Below are 15,722 nucleotides of genomic sequence, written 5' to 3'. Positions count from 1 at the left end.
TCCACCAGCTTAAAATTTACAAATTGCCTTTTCTATTTATAAAACTTTTGAAGTTTTTAGTGTTTGACATTACAGTTTGATTGTCCAGCTTAAAAGGATTGATCTAATATGTCATATGAGACATATTTTGATGCTAGCAATTGTAAATTGTTGGAATTGAATTATCCGTTTTGTCTTGTTAATTTTTATTTAGAAAACCAGACAACACATCAGCAGCCAAAATATTTTAAAATCAATGTTCAAAAAAAAAAAAAAAAACAAAAAGAAAAAGGAAAGTAAACCTTAGCAACTTTCTAATTTTTTAAGAACCGTTCCAAGTTGCCATGCATCTCTCTCTTACCCAAGTTATACATATATCCTGCGTTCATCTCCAAGTATCATACACAGAAAAGTGCACAGTAGGCATTACAGGACCATAGGACAGATGAGAGCCAATAAATGTCGGTATGTTCATCTGAGAATGAAAACAGCATTTTCACTCGGTTAAAAGTGAACCTTTTAGGAGCAGAAGCAACTTTTACAATTGAAAAACCACTGCCAATTTCATATTTCTGCCTTTTTGTTAATACAACATCATAATACCCTGTTTACATTCTGTTAGTTTGTGTTTCGGTCTTGGCACTCTTAAAAAAAAAAAAAATTAGAAATCATGACTTGCCACTTGGAACTTTCTTTTTTCTAACTGTGTGACAAGAGAATATCTTTTCCTTCAGTGAAGAATAATCCAAAAATACAAGAAAGAAATTTGTTAAAACACAGGGTAAAAATCAATATTCTAAAAGAGAGAACACATACTGTGTTATGCATATCCTCAAGCTAAGGAAAACAACTGATGTGAGTGGCCCAATCAGAATCCTGCATGAATTTTGTCAAACATGCCCTGTAAGCACTACATGGTAGAATAAACCATTATTCTTTTGCATAAACAAGGAAGAAAATTTAGTATATGCCCACATACACTCGTTAAAAATAATATATAAAAAAAATCTGTGTTTGAAGTTTAAATCAAGAAAACATAGTGTTACCCATCCCGATATTTTCTTGACTAGAATTACAATGGCGAGCTTTGCATCACAGCTAACTTCACCATTTAAAAAAGTATTAATATCTGGATCAAGACCAATCCGGCGACAGTTCCTGCAAAACCCAATAAAAGCTCACTCACACAGTCATTACACTTGAATGCAACTTAGAGGAGTTGTTAAGGGTTGCTAGAGGCAAATATACCACATGGCAAGGAACGTTCAAAATGCAGTCTCCAGCTCGTATGATATCTGAAGCAAATAGAGTCCTTCTAATAGGAACTTAATAATAAATTATTTTAACATTATTAATAAAACAAACAAACAAACAAAAAATGCCCACAAGAAAGAAACACGATTTATCTTACTAAAATCCATATAAACATATAATAAAATAAAAAAAATAAAAAAAGACCCACAAAAGATGTTTTCCCAGTCAGTGTTTTTCATGGAAAAAATTATTTCAAAGGACAAAACAAAATACAAGTCAATTGGATTAAAAATTTTACTCACTCTAAGCACAATAAATATGTGTATATATGTGCCCAATAATTAGCATAACAATATATGTCTAATATTTAAAAAATCATGATGGAAACATACACACACACACACACACACACACACATATATATATATATATATATATAGATATCGAAATTTCAATGCAAAAATACAAATTCAAATTACAAGTAAACTGTAAAAGCAACCTTTCTATTAGATTCCAAAAACAAAAAAAAATAAAAAATAAAAAAAAAATTAAAAAAAAAAACAGGCTGAGAGTATGAAACAAACTGAAAACTAGAATGGTGCATTTTTTTTTTTTTTTTTTTATCCTTTTCCATTTCGTCTTCTCGGCAACCAAACACACTGAAAAAGTGAAAACATTAAATTAAGTAATAGTAAAAACCTTGACTTTGGGCTTTATCCACGACCTCTATGACTGTGAGACGCCGAGAAGTGGCTGTCGTAGCCGCCAGAGATTTGGTCATGCGGCCTCCGAGAACCATTGCACAGTCAAAACGTCGTCGGTGTAGTCACCGTGTAAAACACCTGGACTGGTTTTATCCACGCCACGCATAAAAGAGAAGTCTATTTACACCCCTTTTGTACACGTTAGTTAAATTTTCTTTTTTATCTTTTTTTTTTTTTAATAATTCATCTAATTTATAAACTATTTAAATTTTATTTTTTTCATTACTAAATTTATATTCTCATAAGCACAAATAAAAGTACTTTATCATTAAAATTATCTGTTTTGTCTACACATTAGTTAAATTTAATAGATTAGAAAAAAAAAATACTAAATAATAAAATAAAATAACTTGTATACAATTTTTTTCTTTTAGACAATGTAGAAAGATAAATCAACACTCAAGAACTATACTATACTTTCTACATTTTTAATTTTAATATTGTAAAAAAATTATAAAATTTTAAATTTACATTTTATATTACAATTGGCCATTTTTATGGAATGATAATAGAGTTTTATCAGTCATTGCTGATGTGTACTTTTTTAAGTGGATGTGATGAGGGGAAGACTTATGCACATTTTGGTGAGATATAGTTTTGTTAAAGTAAAATATGATTTGGAAGTTAGTGGTGTAATAATGCAGATAAATTGCAAATCCAAGATATAAAAGACTTTTTTTTCTTTTTTTGGGGTAATATCCAAGATATCAAAGATTTAGTTTCAATTTTTGTTAGTGGTTTATATTGTTATAATATTCCGCCTCACCCAACGGGGTGGATCAGATGGTAAAAAGCCGATAAACCCATCACATATGCTTGAAGGAGTTACGGGTTCGATTCCTGATAAGTCCTATCTGAACCGTAGTGTAAGTTCCACATGCTGAGCATTGTTAGAGAGGGCATTTGAATTTTAGTGTAGATTTCACATGCTGAATACTGTGAAAAATAACAATAGGGACAGTCATCCAGTAGTGAATTAGGCAGTCTATAAACTCCTACATGATTATAGAGCTACAACTGCTAATGATCCACAGTTATCTAAAGCCTGGACCGAGAACAATCACCAAAAAATCCATTTTTTATTCACAAAAAAATATAATAATAATAAATAAAATAATATTCCTCCTCACGGTCAAGGTCAATTGACTCTTTTTGGGGTGTTGGTAATCGATTACTATTGGAAAGTTAAAAATAATGTTGTTTTAAAAGGTTCTACAATTGATTCAATGGTTAACCTGAATTTAAGCTTAAAAAATATTGTATAAATATAAAGAATTATAAAGTTCGCAGGTGGCATATAAAGTTGAATATATATGCACCTATTACAAAGGATGATACAGTTGTTGTAGTGATTGTGAGAAACTCAACTGATTGGGTAATAAAAATATTGTAAAATCCTGAATTTGGACCTTAATCCAAGGTTAAAGTTCTACAATAGCTATAGATTTTGCTTTAATGTGATATATAAGTTTATGCTTAGGACTTTCAAAAACAACTTAGCTAGCATTTTTAGAAAATATTTGAAAAGCCAACTAGTTTAATAATCAGTAGGATTATAATAGTTGCATTCATAGTTGAAGTTCACCTTTACTTTACCAAATTCATTATTTATCGTACCAAATTATTTATATATTTGCATTTTCACCCATAAAACATTATATTTAAAACTAATAATATATATCATTTTAGTCAAATATTACATGTTAGTTTTAAAATTTTTTTGTTGCTTTCTTCATTTTTAGCATATAAATTGATGAAATTAAGTACATGCATCCTATATAATTGTTTACAGGTAATTTTTGTACTATTTTATTCCATTAAATTACATATGAAATTTATCAAATGTACATAAGAAAATGCTTAATTATATAAAACTTGCATGGAAAAAAAAATAGTTTAAAAGAATAATACAGTAAATTTTGTAAGTTGATAATAAATGCAAAACTAATGATGATAGCTGTTATTACCCTAAAAAATAATATATATATATATATATATATATACATGTATGCCAAGATTGTCTTACTAACTATGACTTTTATATCGATTAAGTTTGATCATTTATTTTTATTTTTTTTTATAAATTTGATAAAATTAAATGTACTTGACACCTATAACTTAACGTTTAAACTGTTTTTTCATATTTTATTTCACTTTAGATAATATATGCTACTAAATTTGCTAAATTGATTAGAAAAAAAAAAAAAACTAAATTGACATCAAAACAATGGCAATAAGATGGATTTTATAGTTTGGGTGGCAAAATACAAAAAACAATGTAACTACATGGGTAAAATGTAGTTATATTATTATTTATTTTTGGAACATGGTTACAATTCCAAAATTGACAAGGGTTGTAGTTAGTATCTTCATTACAATGGTGATACATTCACAAGCTTTTCTTTCTTTAAAAATGCATTATTGTTAATCTTTTTTTTTTTCTAATTTTTTTTTTGGTTTTAATTGTAAAGATGTGTTCGTATTAGTTTAGAACTTATAAAACTATTAAAGTGTTTCCCACAAAAATCTATTATACTTGTTTGATAAAATAGAAAATTTTATATATATATTTGAGATTTGATGAGAACTCATTAACATATTAGAAGTTCATTGATTTTCGAGAAAATTCATTTAGCAAAACTCTATTCTTCCCCTTAATTTGAAAATGAATATCAAAATTTTATTTTATGATATTTTTATATAATAATATTAAAATTTGTAATTTATTTATCATTTTCTAATTTTATTGTTTATAATTATACGAGTGAAATTTATAATAACCGATATTTTTAATGTATGCTAGCATAAAATAAGTGATAGAGTAATTATATAAAATTTATTTTGATATATAAAGGTAAAACAGAGTTTTTATAAGTTAATTTTATGGAAAATCAACTCATATATGGTAATAAATGACTAAATGATAATTATCCAAATCTCAGATTTGATATAGAATAGTTATTGATGTTTTTTCAAACTTCAAAAGTGTTAGTGAAATTTAATAAAATATTGGAGTATATGAAATTTTCCCTTTTAATGAATAGGAATAATTGAACCCTTGACACTAAAAGAGAGTACCTTCCCTTAGCAATTGGACTAACTATTTCAAAATTGTGGTTATAGGTTATATTTATATAGTACATAATAACTGAAGTGAACCCCTCAAATATCAGGGGGAAAAAAGAAAAAAGTACACTAAACTATATTCTCGCTCATTTGCAAAGTGGTGGAGGTTCTGAACTCAAAATTTTTATCCCAAAAGTACAAAATTTGTTATTGGATTGTATCCCAAAAAACTGTTTTATTATTATTATTGGCTAAATGCCTGATAATCACTATTTTACTATACCATATTCCATATTTTTTTATCTGTAGTTTTGAACAAAATAAACATAAAAAAAATAATTGCTGCATCCAAAAAGCAGAGTTATTAATTTATCAAAATGATACTTTAATTTATATACCAATTAATGCCAGATAAATAATGGGATGATATTCGATTCACTTGTTTATGTTTTACTAACTATCCCGGTGTCAAAGATCGTACATATGTGAATACATGTATGTTTGTGTGTTTATACACATACATACAAAAATTTTATGGTAAGGACGGTTCGCATGAGAACTGCAGTATTAGTGACGGTTTTTCATAGTATTAACGACGATTTTCTCTTAGGAAATCGTCGTTAATACTATGAAAAACCGTCACCAATACTGTAGTCCGCATGAGGACCGTCCGCACCATAGACAAACTGCACATACATATACATGCATAGTTTTATGGAAAATGTATTTTTTATGATCAAATAAATAATCAATCACGAGTTTAATAAAATTTGAATTTCAACTCACAGACTTTAACTTTTTGAGCCAATTTTAATGTGGTTGCAAGTTGAATTTTTATGATTTTAATCATAGATTCGTGTTGTTTGTCATAATAAATGATAAAAATATATTTATTTTTGTTTTATTTAAGTTGTGTTGTTAAATTATTAACAGCATTTTTAATGATATTTTTTATTTTAAAAAGAGTAATTTATAAAATAAAAAGCATCTTGAAAATTTTTTAAAAATAAGAAATTAACTTCAACAGTAATATATATATATAACAACTTATTATTTTGCACTTTTACATAAACAAGTTTCATTCACACTTTCTCTCTTTTTTTTTTTTTTTTTTTTCTCATTTCTACATCAAAGTAGTATTTTAAAAAAATAAATAAATTAATTAAAATTATATATAAAAATTATAAATTTATAAATAAGTTTATTAAATGTTTTATATAAAAAATAAATTTTACTTTTTATATTTGAAGAGCCAAATTTTACTATTTATTTTAGTTTTTTGATTTAGAAAATTTATCAAGGTTATAAAAATAAGATATAATTATGTAAAATAGAGAAAATAAAATTTTAAAAAGGTTGCTGAAGATTCTCAAACATTTGTAATTTACTTCAATTTATTTGTAATATTTAATATGTTTTAATAATAATAATAATAATATGAGCGTGTTTAACTTGTATGTAATTATTATTGGTAGCTCAATCATAAATTTAACTAATAAATGTTTAGGAGGGAGGTTATAAATTTTTCAATAATTATATCAATATTCCGGGAAAACCATTATCATTGAATTTCAAATCTAACTACAATTAAAAAAAAAAAATTCAATCTAAATATTGTTACCAAATTTATCAAAAAAAAATATTGTTACCAAAAAAGAAATTTAAAATACCAAAAATGAAGGCAGAAATTCTGTAAAATCAAAAACTCAAGCTAAAAACACAGGCGGGAGTAAAAATTTCCATTGGCAATTAGCCTCAAGTCCCGCTCAAATTCATTTGCCATGTCATCGATCCGAACCAAACGTAAAACGCACAATCTTGGCCGCCCATTGAACAATCCACGGTCACAAAACATTCTCGAAAATATGAGTCGCGGATCGTCCCGAAAGTAACACTCCTTCGTGTCTACATATAAATACCACAAGATACCAATCCTTCCGTTTTCATCTTGCAATCTTCCTCTCTCTCTCTCTCTGGTTCTTCGTCGCCGTTAGTGTTGCTTCAGATCGGAAGCTCGCAAATCAGTTTCAGGTTTGCATTCACATTCGAAGTTTTGAGTTTTGTTTTCTTGGCTGTTTTTCCTCTTTCTTTGTCGTTCGTAGCATATGCGTTCTCTAATTGGGAAAAATATTCTGTTATGGTTTTGGTTGGATTTTCTTTCTAGGGTTTTGAAGTAAACAAAACTGATTTTCCTGTATTTTTACTGGTTTTTGATCCAATTTTCCAATTTGTAATCATAAGAGTGTTAATCGTATATTGATTTATGAGCTCGGTTTATAATCGATTTGATTTTTCTGCTTTGTGTAGTTTGTAGCGGTTTATTAATTTATTCTGTCTATTTTTTTTTTTTTTTTTTTTTGTGGATTCGGTTTTTCAATTTCTGTTTGGTCGTTGAGAAAATTGCAAAGAAGAAGTGGAGTAATTGCCAGATGCTTTTCCTAATTGTGGTTTTTTCGAATCAGTACTTATCCAGCTTGATTGTTCAAATTTCAGGAATCTAGCTACTACTTGGAAATCAGAATGTCTGGACGTGGAAAGGGAGGCAAGGGGCTCGGAAAGGGAGGTGCGAAGCGTCATCGCAAAGTTCTTCGCGATAACATTCAGGGAATCACAAAGCCAGCCATTCGTCGTTTGGCTCGCAGAGGTGGAGTGAAGCGTATCAGCGGCTTGATTTACGAGGAAACCCGTGGGGTGCTCAAGATCTTCCTCGAGAATGTTATCAGAGACGCCGTGACTTACACCGAGCATGCCCGCCGGAAGACCGTGACGGCCATGGACGTGGTCTATGCTTTGAAGAGGCAGGGTAGGACTCTGTACGGTTTCGGCGGCTAGGGTTCCAATTGACCGGAAGGGAAAACTAAAAAAGTCTTGCTCTCAAGAAAAAAAAAAATGGATGGGTTTATGTTAATTGGGCTAATTAGGTATTAGTTTAACAATGTTTGTGGGCATTGTAATTACTTGGTTTCAATTTTATTAGACTTTTATTTTCTTTTTCTTTTTGTGGTTTACTTTGTGGTCTGTTCAACTATCCCTAAAAACTGGAATTGAAACTGTTCTGTTTCTATATGTGCTTGTAAAGTTTCTGGTTTTTCTGCCCCAAATTGCAAATTAAGTTCATGATGGTGCATGAATTGGTATGGGCCTTGTGGCCTTTTTGGGCTTCTCATGATTTGTTTCATCCCAAGGTTTGGAATTTATTTATTTATTCTTCTTCTTATTATTTTTTTAGGGCAATTTTGCTGATTGGAATTCAATATTTTTGACTTCTGAGAAAAGTTAGGTGGGGAATTTTATTTCGCCTTGTTCATATATATTTTACGTGTTAAAATTGTTGGTTAAAAAAGCAACATAATTGTAATGAATGGATTGGTGTTGTGCTGTCTGCAATTATGAATCCAAAGTCAATGGTCCTCCTTGTGCTATTATTTTACCTTTAAAAAAAAGAAAAAGAAAAATCAGTTCCACTTACAATTCGCAATTGAAAGCATGACGACATAGTACAATCAAATTAAACTCTACCAAACTCAATAAATTTTCATGTGACCGAAAATAAACTATATTAATTTCCAAAATTTACTAGGATATACACAAATTAATTCTTAATTGTGTCTTTTTGTTGGTGTTTGAAATTAATTCTTAATTGTTATGATAAAGATAATTCTTTATGATATATTTTTTTAAAGTTTTCATGGTTATAAAAACACTTAGAATTGCTGTGCAAAAAGTTTTTAAAAAAAATTTCTATGAATTTAAATCATATACTCGAGACACTAGCATTATTTGGAAAAGAATTGGGGTATCCGTCTATTTACAAGGAAGCCAGAGGACTATGCTGCAATATTGAAAAGAGATAGGATAGACGGCAAGTAAAGAAACGGACAATTTTTTTTTTTTTTTTTGTTTTTGTTTTTTCCTTCTGTCGTCTCGTTGAAAATCTCGGCATCTGGGACCCATTTTCTTTGAGGAAAAAAAATACACCTCACAAATAAATTAAAAAAAAAGCCACTTGTCCAACTTGAAAAAATTAAAAATTGAAAGGGATCTTGAAGTTTGGGACGTGCAAGGCACGTCAAATAAATTTCCAAAGATGCTAGTTACACGTATCGAAATTTTATTGGTAACAGTCAGAGTCCGGCAATTAATTGTGACGGACTGTGATGTTTGACGTATAATCCCACAGACAAAAAAAAAAAAAAAAAGAAGAAGCAAAAGTCGAAAAAAAAAAAAATTAATTAATAAGAGAGAAAGATAAAAAAGAGAAAAAACCGCAATTATCTAGAGAGAGAAAAGAAAACCCTAGTTAGTCTTCCTTCATTTAAAGGTGTTATATAAATTCTCTTATCTCTCCCTCCTGCTCTCTTATTTCCTCTATTTCCTTGAAGTTGCAGAGCTTGACCTTAAAAAAAAAAAAAAAAAAAAGCTTTCTTTCCAACTCTCTCTCTCTCTCTCTCTCTCGCTCGCGTGCGCGCTAGGGAAAGCAGGTGATATCTTCGTTTTCCTTCTTGATTTTGTTCACACCGTCTTCGATTTTTGTTTTAGTTTTTATATTTTTTTTAGGTATTTTCCTTGAAACTTCTCAGATTCAGACTCGTTTCTTTGTTTTTTCAGTTTTCTGTTTGCTTTTTTTTTGTTTGTTTTTAATATATGGATCTGATTCGTTTTTATCGTGATTGATCCTATTGGTTTTATTTTGAGTTGAATTTAAGAATATTTTCTGGGAAAATTCTTTGTTGAAATCGTTTATTGGAATTTTTTTAAAATTTTTGATTTTTGATCTTTTAATTGTTTTAATTTCTTGTTCGTTGTCTTGATTAATTCCTTATAATAAGGTCTTTTAATTGTTTATTGTATTGCTTCGCAACTTGTTAATCATGTGCGGTATTTTTTGTTCTGTTTGTGTAATTATGAATCATGCTCAGAGTGTTTAATTAATTGCACTGATTTTTGTTAATATGTCTGTGGGATTTGGCTTCAAGGGGGATTGTATCCATATTTGGTAATAAATGTTTCTAATTTTGTAGCGGGTTTCATTTATTGTATATTATATATATATATATATATACACATCAAAGGGTCGGCGTTGTTAAAATGGATTTTTGGAATGATCACCGGACCAAATTATGATAGTGTATCTAACCCGTTGCTTTTTTTTTTGGTTTGCAGGTTCTTATCAGCGGTTGACTTAGGTAGTTAGAAGACAGTAGAAGCTGCTTAGGGTTGTGTAACTATCGCAACTTGCTTGGAAAACAGTAGTTGATTAGATCTGTGTATATCGTAGTCTAAGGATCTAAAACCTGGTTCAAATGTTCTCAAGGACTTTCTAATTTCTGTTGGGAGTTTTTATTTATAATAAAAAGAGCTAAGGGTAATAAGCTTGGGAAATATTTTGGAGTCATGCCGGTATCGGGAAATGAAGAGGTGTTATTTCTGTTCTAAATTAGTGCTGAGATTAATCAACTGTAGTATTTCTTGTTTTGCAATTATTGATTAATTGATCTTGTGTTGGCAGACTGGGGTTAAACCCATGGTCCGGAAATCTAGTGATTATATTGCAGGTGTTCCTATCAAGAAGAGGAGGTTTCCAATATTCAGGCCTCCTTCGCCTCCACCTGAAGTACCTTCAGTGGAAAATGATTCTCTTCAAAAGGATCCATCTAGCCCATCTCAGGGGTCAGCTCTTTCAAATGCTAGCGTTGCTACAAGTTCTTGTTTATCTGACATGAATAAGAATTCAGAATCTGAAGTACGGAGAGGAAGCTCTGATGTCGTAAACGACTATGTGGTCCAAAGCAATGTTAATTACACTAAAGTTAAAGTTGAGGAGCCTAGCATCAGTGTTCACCCAGGTTCTTTGGATGACGTTAACAGCAAAGATAAGCTTCTGATGGCTGAAAATGAAGTGCGGCGGATAATTTCAGTGAAAAAGGAGTTGAGTTTAGCATCAACTGAATCTCTTGCACTTAACATAGGGAACCGTCTGCCAACTAACCAAAATACTGAAGTTAAGAATGCATCAGAAGTGTCTTCATTACCAGAGAACAGTGCATCATTGTTTCAATTAAAGGAACATCTTCCAGCTTTGGCAGGCCAATGCAGTGATAGTAGATTTCAGAATCAGGGTACTTTAGAATCTATTTCACTAAATTTGTCCTTGAGTAAAGAAACTAGCAATATCAAAGGCAAAAACGATGGAGATGGATCGAGTAACAGTAGCGCTCTTCTGCATGCAAATAGGGCAAACTGGGATTTGAATACAACTATGGATGCATGGGAGGGTTCTGCAAATGATGCTGCTGTTGATAAAATGTCTGTTGACAGGATAGATACAACAGGTGGGACACATGATATAAAGCCATTGATATGCTCAAGTGGAATGATCGGTGTTGATGTTGCTTCAGAAAAGCACGCTGAGAATTTAACAAAGTTGGCCATAGCATCCTCACTGCCTAGCAAGCAGTATAAATCTGATGACTCTCTTGATTTAGGCCTTAGTCCATCTTGCCCTCAGCCAAGCATCGGTCATGAATCTTCTGCCTCATCCTTTAAGTTAGATTCAAACAGGGCTATTCCGAATACTAGTTTGTCGAAAGTGGAGGTGAAAACTAGTAATCTGAATGCCATTAATATGAGAGCTGTAAAATCAGAACCAGTTGATGAGAGTGTCAAGTCGGATCAGGAGGGAGCTAATGCCACTAATGTTGGATTATCAAGTAGTAGAGTAGGGAAAGGGGACCAGTGCCGTCTTGAGGCCCTTAAATCTCCAAGTGTTTTGAACAAAAGATTAGTTGATCTTAGATCCATTAAATCTGAACCATCTTTTGAGGGTAATAAGAAAACAGTCAAGTTAGTGGAAGGGATGCCACTCCAATTGAAAAGGCCGGTGGTACCAGGTGTGGATAATCATATATGTGCAGGAAAATCTGCTTGTTCAACAGAGTTGACTAAAAGTGGGGATCTTTTGAATAACTCAGGACAGTTTTCTAGTACTAATGCAGCCCAGAATGATGCAACAATTTCACAGGAAGCTGGTGGAAGTAGTAAGCAGGTTGTTACATCAGTGGATGGTAAAGTAGATATCGTAAAGCCTGAAGACAGTATGGTTGAACATCCACAAAAGGTTGAAGATCCACAAAGTTGTAAATTGAAATCGACGAATGAACTGCTTGATTCACATGGAAATGATGAGGGTTCTGCAAGCGATGAGGAAAAAATTAACATATCCGCTGATATGCTAGAAGATACTTATGATTCTGATTATGAGTCGGATGGTAATCATGCTTTAAATGCGGCAGTTGATATGAAACAAGATCGTGTAGAGGATGATTATGAAGATGGTGAGGTCCGAGAACCACTTGAACACATTCCAGCTGAAAAATCAATGTGTGAGAAGGGACCAGCAGAACTCATAGATAAAGATGATTGTGGTAATAAAAAAATTGACTCTGTGGGATTTAGTAGTGATGTTGACTGTAATTCATCCTATGCTGGGGGAAAAGACAATAAATCATTGGATATCAATGAAACTAGTAATAAGGATGGTGAGCAGGCTACTGCTATGGCTCTTGATAAACCAGAGACAGAATCTAGTAGACCTGTGTGTTTCCAAGAATCACCGACTGTTGAAAAGCAACCTGGTGAAGCTGTAATTAAAGGGCTTGTTAAGGTTGCACAAAGAAAGCCACGTGATTTATTGGGAAAGAAAGATGTGCAGAAGAGTCAAGAAACAGAACCGCAATCTAACCAAGTTTTTAATGAGAGTGAAAGAACTGTAGTGACTGTGTCTCAAGGGACAGAGGTGGATGTTAATAGAACTGATGAGGTACAAACGAATGGTCCTGCTTTGCCCAAACCATCGACAAGTGGTGATAATACAGCAAATAATACCAGTGGTGCAGGTCAACGCAGCCGGATCATAAATTTACCCCGTTCTAATGCATCTCCTCCTGGTAAAACAAGATCCTTTCCTGGCAGGTTATCGCCATCAAGAACTGGAAGAGAGAGAGATCTTGCACTCGAGGGAGATAAAATACATCCTCGAGGGAGGTGATTAAATGCTATTTCCAATTTCTCAATTTATTTCCTGTACTTTTTAAGGTTATAATTGACATTGCTGTTATCTGATTTTTGTACCTTGCAACTTTTTTCAGAGATGAAATATATCTTGATAGTACCCAAAAATTTTCAAGGGAGAGGCATCAAGATCAATCACACAGAAACACTAGGATGAATTTTCAACGTGGAAGAGGTAGGTTTACTAGTCGAGTAGACACTTTCCGTGGTGATCGAGAATCTGACCATGACTTTAATTCTGAATTTTATAATGGTCAAACAGGGTTTCGTGTTAGACATAATAAATATGCAGAAGCTGACTTAGAATATAGTCCTTATAATATTGCCCAAGATGTTCACTTTGTTGGTACTGGTCGGGGAGGGAGGAAGCCCCTAAATGATGAAGGACCAATTATTCACCGTATGCCCTCAAGGAGGAGGTCTCCTGGTGGAGGGCGTGGCTTGCATATGGTTCGAAGAATTCCAAGACATATTAGCCAGAATAGATGCATTGGTGAAGATGGTACTGAGTTGGTTGGCCTGAGGCACGGTGAGAAGTTCATGAGGGGTTTTCCTGATGATTCCATGGATCCCAGATTCACACGCCCCCAACCTTCGTATGAGGGAGTAGATGGCCATTTTGGCAGAGGAAATAGGACTTTTTCACCTGTTCAGAGGAGGGGGCTTCCTCGAATCCGTTCAAAATCTCCAATAAATTCCAAAACTCGTTCTCCTGGACAATGGTCTTCTCCTAGAAGAAGATCTCCAGATGGGTTTGGACATCCAGGATTAACTCATCGAAGATCTCCACCATTTTATAGGATGGAGAGGATGAGATCCCCAGATCGCCCTTGTTTCCCCGGAGAAGTGGTGGTTAGAAGGAATGATATGAGGGATATGGATTCTGGACGTGATCATGGTCATCCAAGGCCTGTCATTCCTAACAGGAGCCCTTCTGGTCGGATTATACTCAGAAATAGGGGATTTGATGTTATAGAGTCTCAAGAAAGGCCCGATGGTGATGATTACTTTGGGGGTCCTCTCCATTCTGGACGATTGCATGAACTTGCTGGTGATGGAAATGGCGATGACAGACGAAGATTTGGTGAGAGACGTGGACCTCTTCGTCCCTATAGGCCTCCTTTTAATGATGCTGATGGTGAGAATTTTCATCTTAATCCAGAGGATGGCCCTAGGCCTTTTAGGTTCTGTCCGGATGATGATGCAGAGTTCCAAGAAAGAGGCAATTTAAGGGAAAGAGAGTTTGACAGAAGGATTAAAAATCGACCTGGAAATGCACCTAGAAGAATGAGAAGCATTGAGGAGCAAGAATCAAATTACAGGCATGGTGGACAGGTGTGGCATGATGATGGATTTGATGATTTATCACGAGTGAAAAGAAAGAGATTTTGATGTGTTTTTGTTATAGCTGAGACCTTGGATTTTAGATCCATGGTGTATGATGGGACTCGCTCAGGCTGAAATAGCCAATTTACAGGAAGCTGGTAAGAACTTTTATCTGGTTGAAGGGCCAAACAAGTTGCTTTTGTTTGCAGTATGAGTTTTTACAACAATCAGTTGGTCGCATAGATTTAGTGTTCATGAATTCAAGAGGAGATGCTTTGTGACCAATTGGTTCATTGGTCTGATATGTAGATAGCTGTTCTCGTATTGTGGTAGCTAATTGATCATGAAGCTCATTTTATAGGTGCCTTTACACTACTTCTGGGCATTGCATACACTGTCTCAGTTTAGTTTAGCAAATTTTTACTGTAGTAAATTATGGTTGCAATACTTATTATCTCAGTGGTGGAGTCAGTATGTAAATTCTTCAGGAGTCTTACTTGAAGTACATTCTACTTTTTGGTTCTGAGATTGATAGCAAGTGCAGGCATGCATGCGAGGATCTGATAGACTTAAAGATAATATTCAAGTCATCGAGAAATGGATAATAAAGTTGGTAATATTGCCTGTTATTTTTCTGCTTCTTCACATCTTCCTGTAACGAGAAATACTATTCCTTCAATGTTGTTGCCGCATAATCAATGATGAGAAGTCTGTTTTCATTACCTGCTGCTGAAAGCTTCTGTGAAGTTGTACTACATGATCTGCTTTTATTGTTGAAGAAGAAATTTGGAGGCTGTTTATATTTAGCTTCTATATAATGCTAAAACAATTTGTTATGGGCTGGTTCTGATAGGCATGTAGTGGGATGAAAACTTTTGAGGTTGTCATCTAGAGCAGGAGCTGTTTATTCACGATTTTCTGATGCAGTGAGACTGAGACTCTAGTCTGTTAGGGTAAGTTTTTGAGATATAGTTTTAGCTTTCTAGTGGTTTAGCTCTCAGTGCTTTTGCTGATAAAACAGTTGTGGAGTTTAAAGAAAGGCAATGGGTCAATATTTCTGTCTGGAGTAATTTCAGAATCATAATCTCTGAATTTTCAGGTGGATAGTTAGTTGATATTGCCGATTTCTTTGCTTCCCATAGCTGTCAAAAATTCCCAATTTGAATTTTTTTAGATTGATGGCATCCACAGAATCTTAAGAAGGCTACTGCCCTTTGAGAAATGGATATTGAAGTGGCTTTGTTGCTTGCTTTTTCTTCTTCA

The 15,722-nt window shown here is 32.8% G+C and overlaps 2 protein-coding genes and 1 long non-coding RNA gene across 5 annotated transcripts; 2 read left to right on the top strand and 1 right to left on the bottom strand.

Moving 5' to 3' along the window:
* Positions 1–277: 277 nt before the first annotated feature.
* On the bottom strand, positions 278–2,077 carry LOC107413588 (uncharacterized). 2 transcript variants are annotated; one of them, XR_009640504.1, is made up of 5 exons: positions 1,933–2,077; positions 1,228–1,291; positions 1,026–1,137; positions 796–855; positions 278–454 (listed from the first exon to the last, which is right to left on the bottom strand). It is a non-coding gene; the product is annotated as an uncharacterized LOC107413588 (long non-coding RNA). The 2 variants fall into 2 exon arrangements; XR_003055427.3 differs by lacking the exon at positions 278–454 and having other exon boundaries at positions 461–855; positions 1,933–2,075.
* Positions 2,078–6,935: 4,858 nt separating this feature from the next.
* On the top strand, positions 6,936–8,129 carry LOC107413590 (histone H4). The gene is made up of 2 exons (XM_016021580.4): positions 6,936–7,094; positions 7,557–8,129. The coding sequence occupies exon 2, from the start codon at positions 7,584–7,586 to the stop codon at positions 7,893–7,895; it is 312 nt and encodes a 103-aa protein (XP_015877066.1). The 5' UTR covers positions 6,936–7,094; positions 7,557–7,583; the 3' UTR covers positions 7,896–8,129.
* A 1,214-nt stretch (positions 8,130–9,343) lies between these two features.
* On the top strand, positions 9,344–15,722 carry LOC107413589 (uncharacterized). Of its 2 annotated transcripts, XM_016021579.4 has the most exons (5): positions 9,346–9,544; positions 10,227–10,481; positions 10,573–13,106; positions 13,211–13,308; positions 13,396–15,722. In XM_016021579.4, the coding sequence occupies exons 2-5, from the start codon at positions 10,458–10,460 to the stop codon at positions 14,523–14,525; spliced, it is 3,786 nt and encodes a 1,261-aa protein (XP_015877065.3). In that variant the 5' UTR covers positions 9,346–9,544; positions 10,227–10,457; the 3' UTR covers positions 14,526–15,722. The 2 variants fall into 2 exon arrangements, with proteins under 2 accessions (XP_015877064.3, XP_015877065.3); XM_016021578.4 differs by having other exon boundaries at positions 9,344–9,544; positions 13,211–15,722.

This window comes from Ziziphus jujuba, chromosome 8, assembly GCF_031755915.1.
Source record: "Ziziphus jujuba cultivar Dongzao chromosome 8, ASM3175591v1".
Taxonomy (NCBI): Eukaryota; Viridiplantae; Streptophyta; class Magnoliopsida; order Rosales; family Rhamnaceae; genus Ziziphus; species Ziziphus jujuba.
Note: the sequence above shows the minus strand (reverse complement) of the source record. Positions and strands in the feature narration are given on the sequence as shown.

Bases quoted from the DNA above. Each gene is read 5' to 3' on its own strand.
- LOC107413590 (XM_016021580.4), top strand. From the start codon at position 7,584: ATGTCTGGACGTGGAAAGGGAGGCAAGGGGCTCGGAAAGGGAGGTGCG.
- LOC107413589 (XM_016021578.4), top strand. From the start codon at position 10,458: ATGCCGGTATCGGGAAATGAAGAG. The intron at 10,482-10,572 runs GTGTTATTTCTG...TTGTGTTGGCAG, and splicing joins CGGTATCGGGAAATGAAGAG to ACTGGGGTTAAACCCATGGT. The intron at 13,107-13,210 runs GTGATTAAATGC...AACTTTTTTCAG, and splicing joins AAAATACATCCTCGAGGGAG to AGATGAAATATATCTTGATA.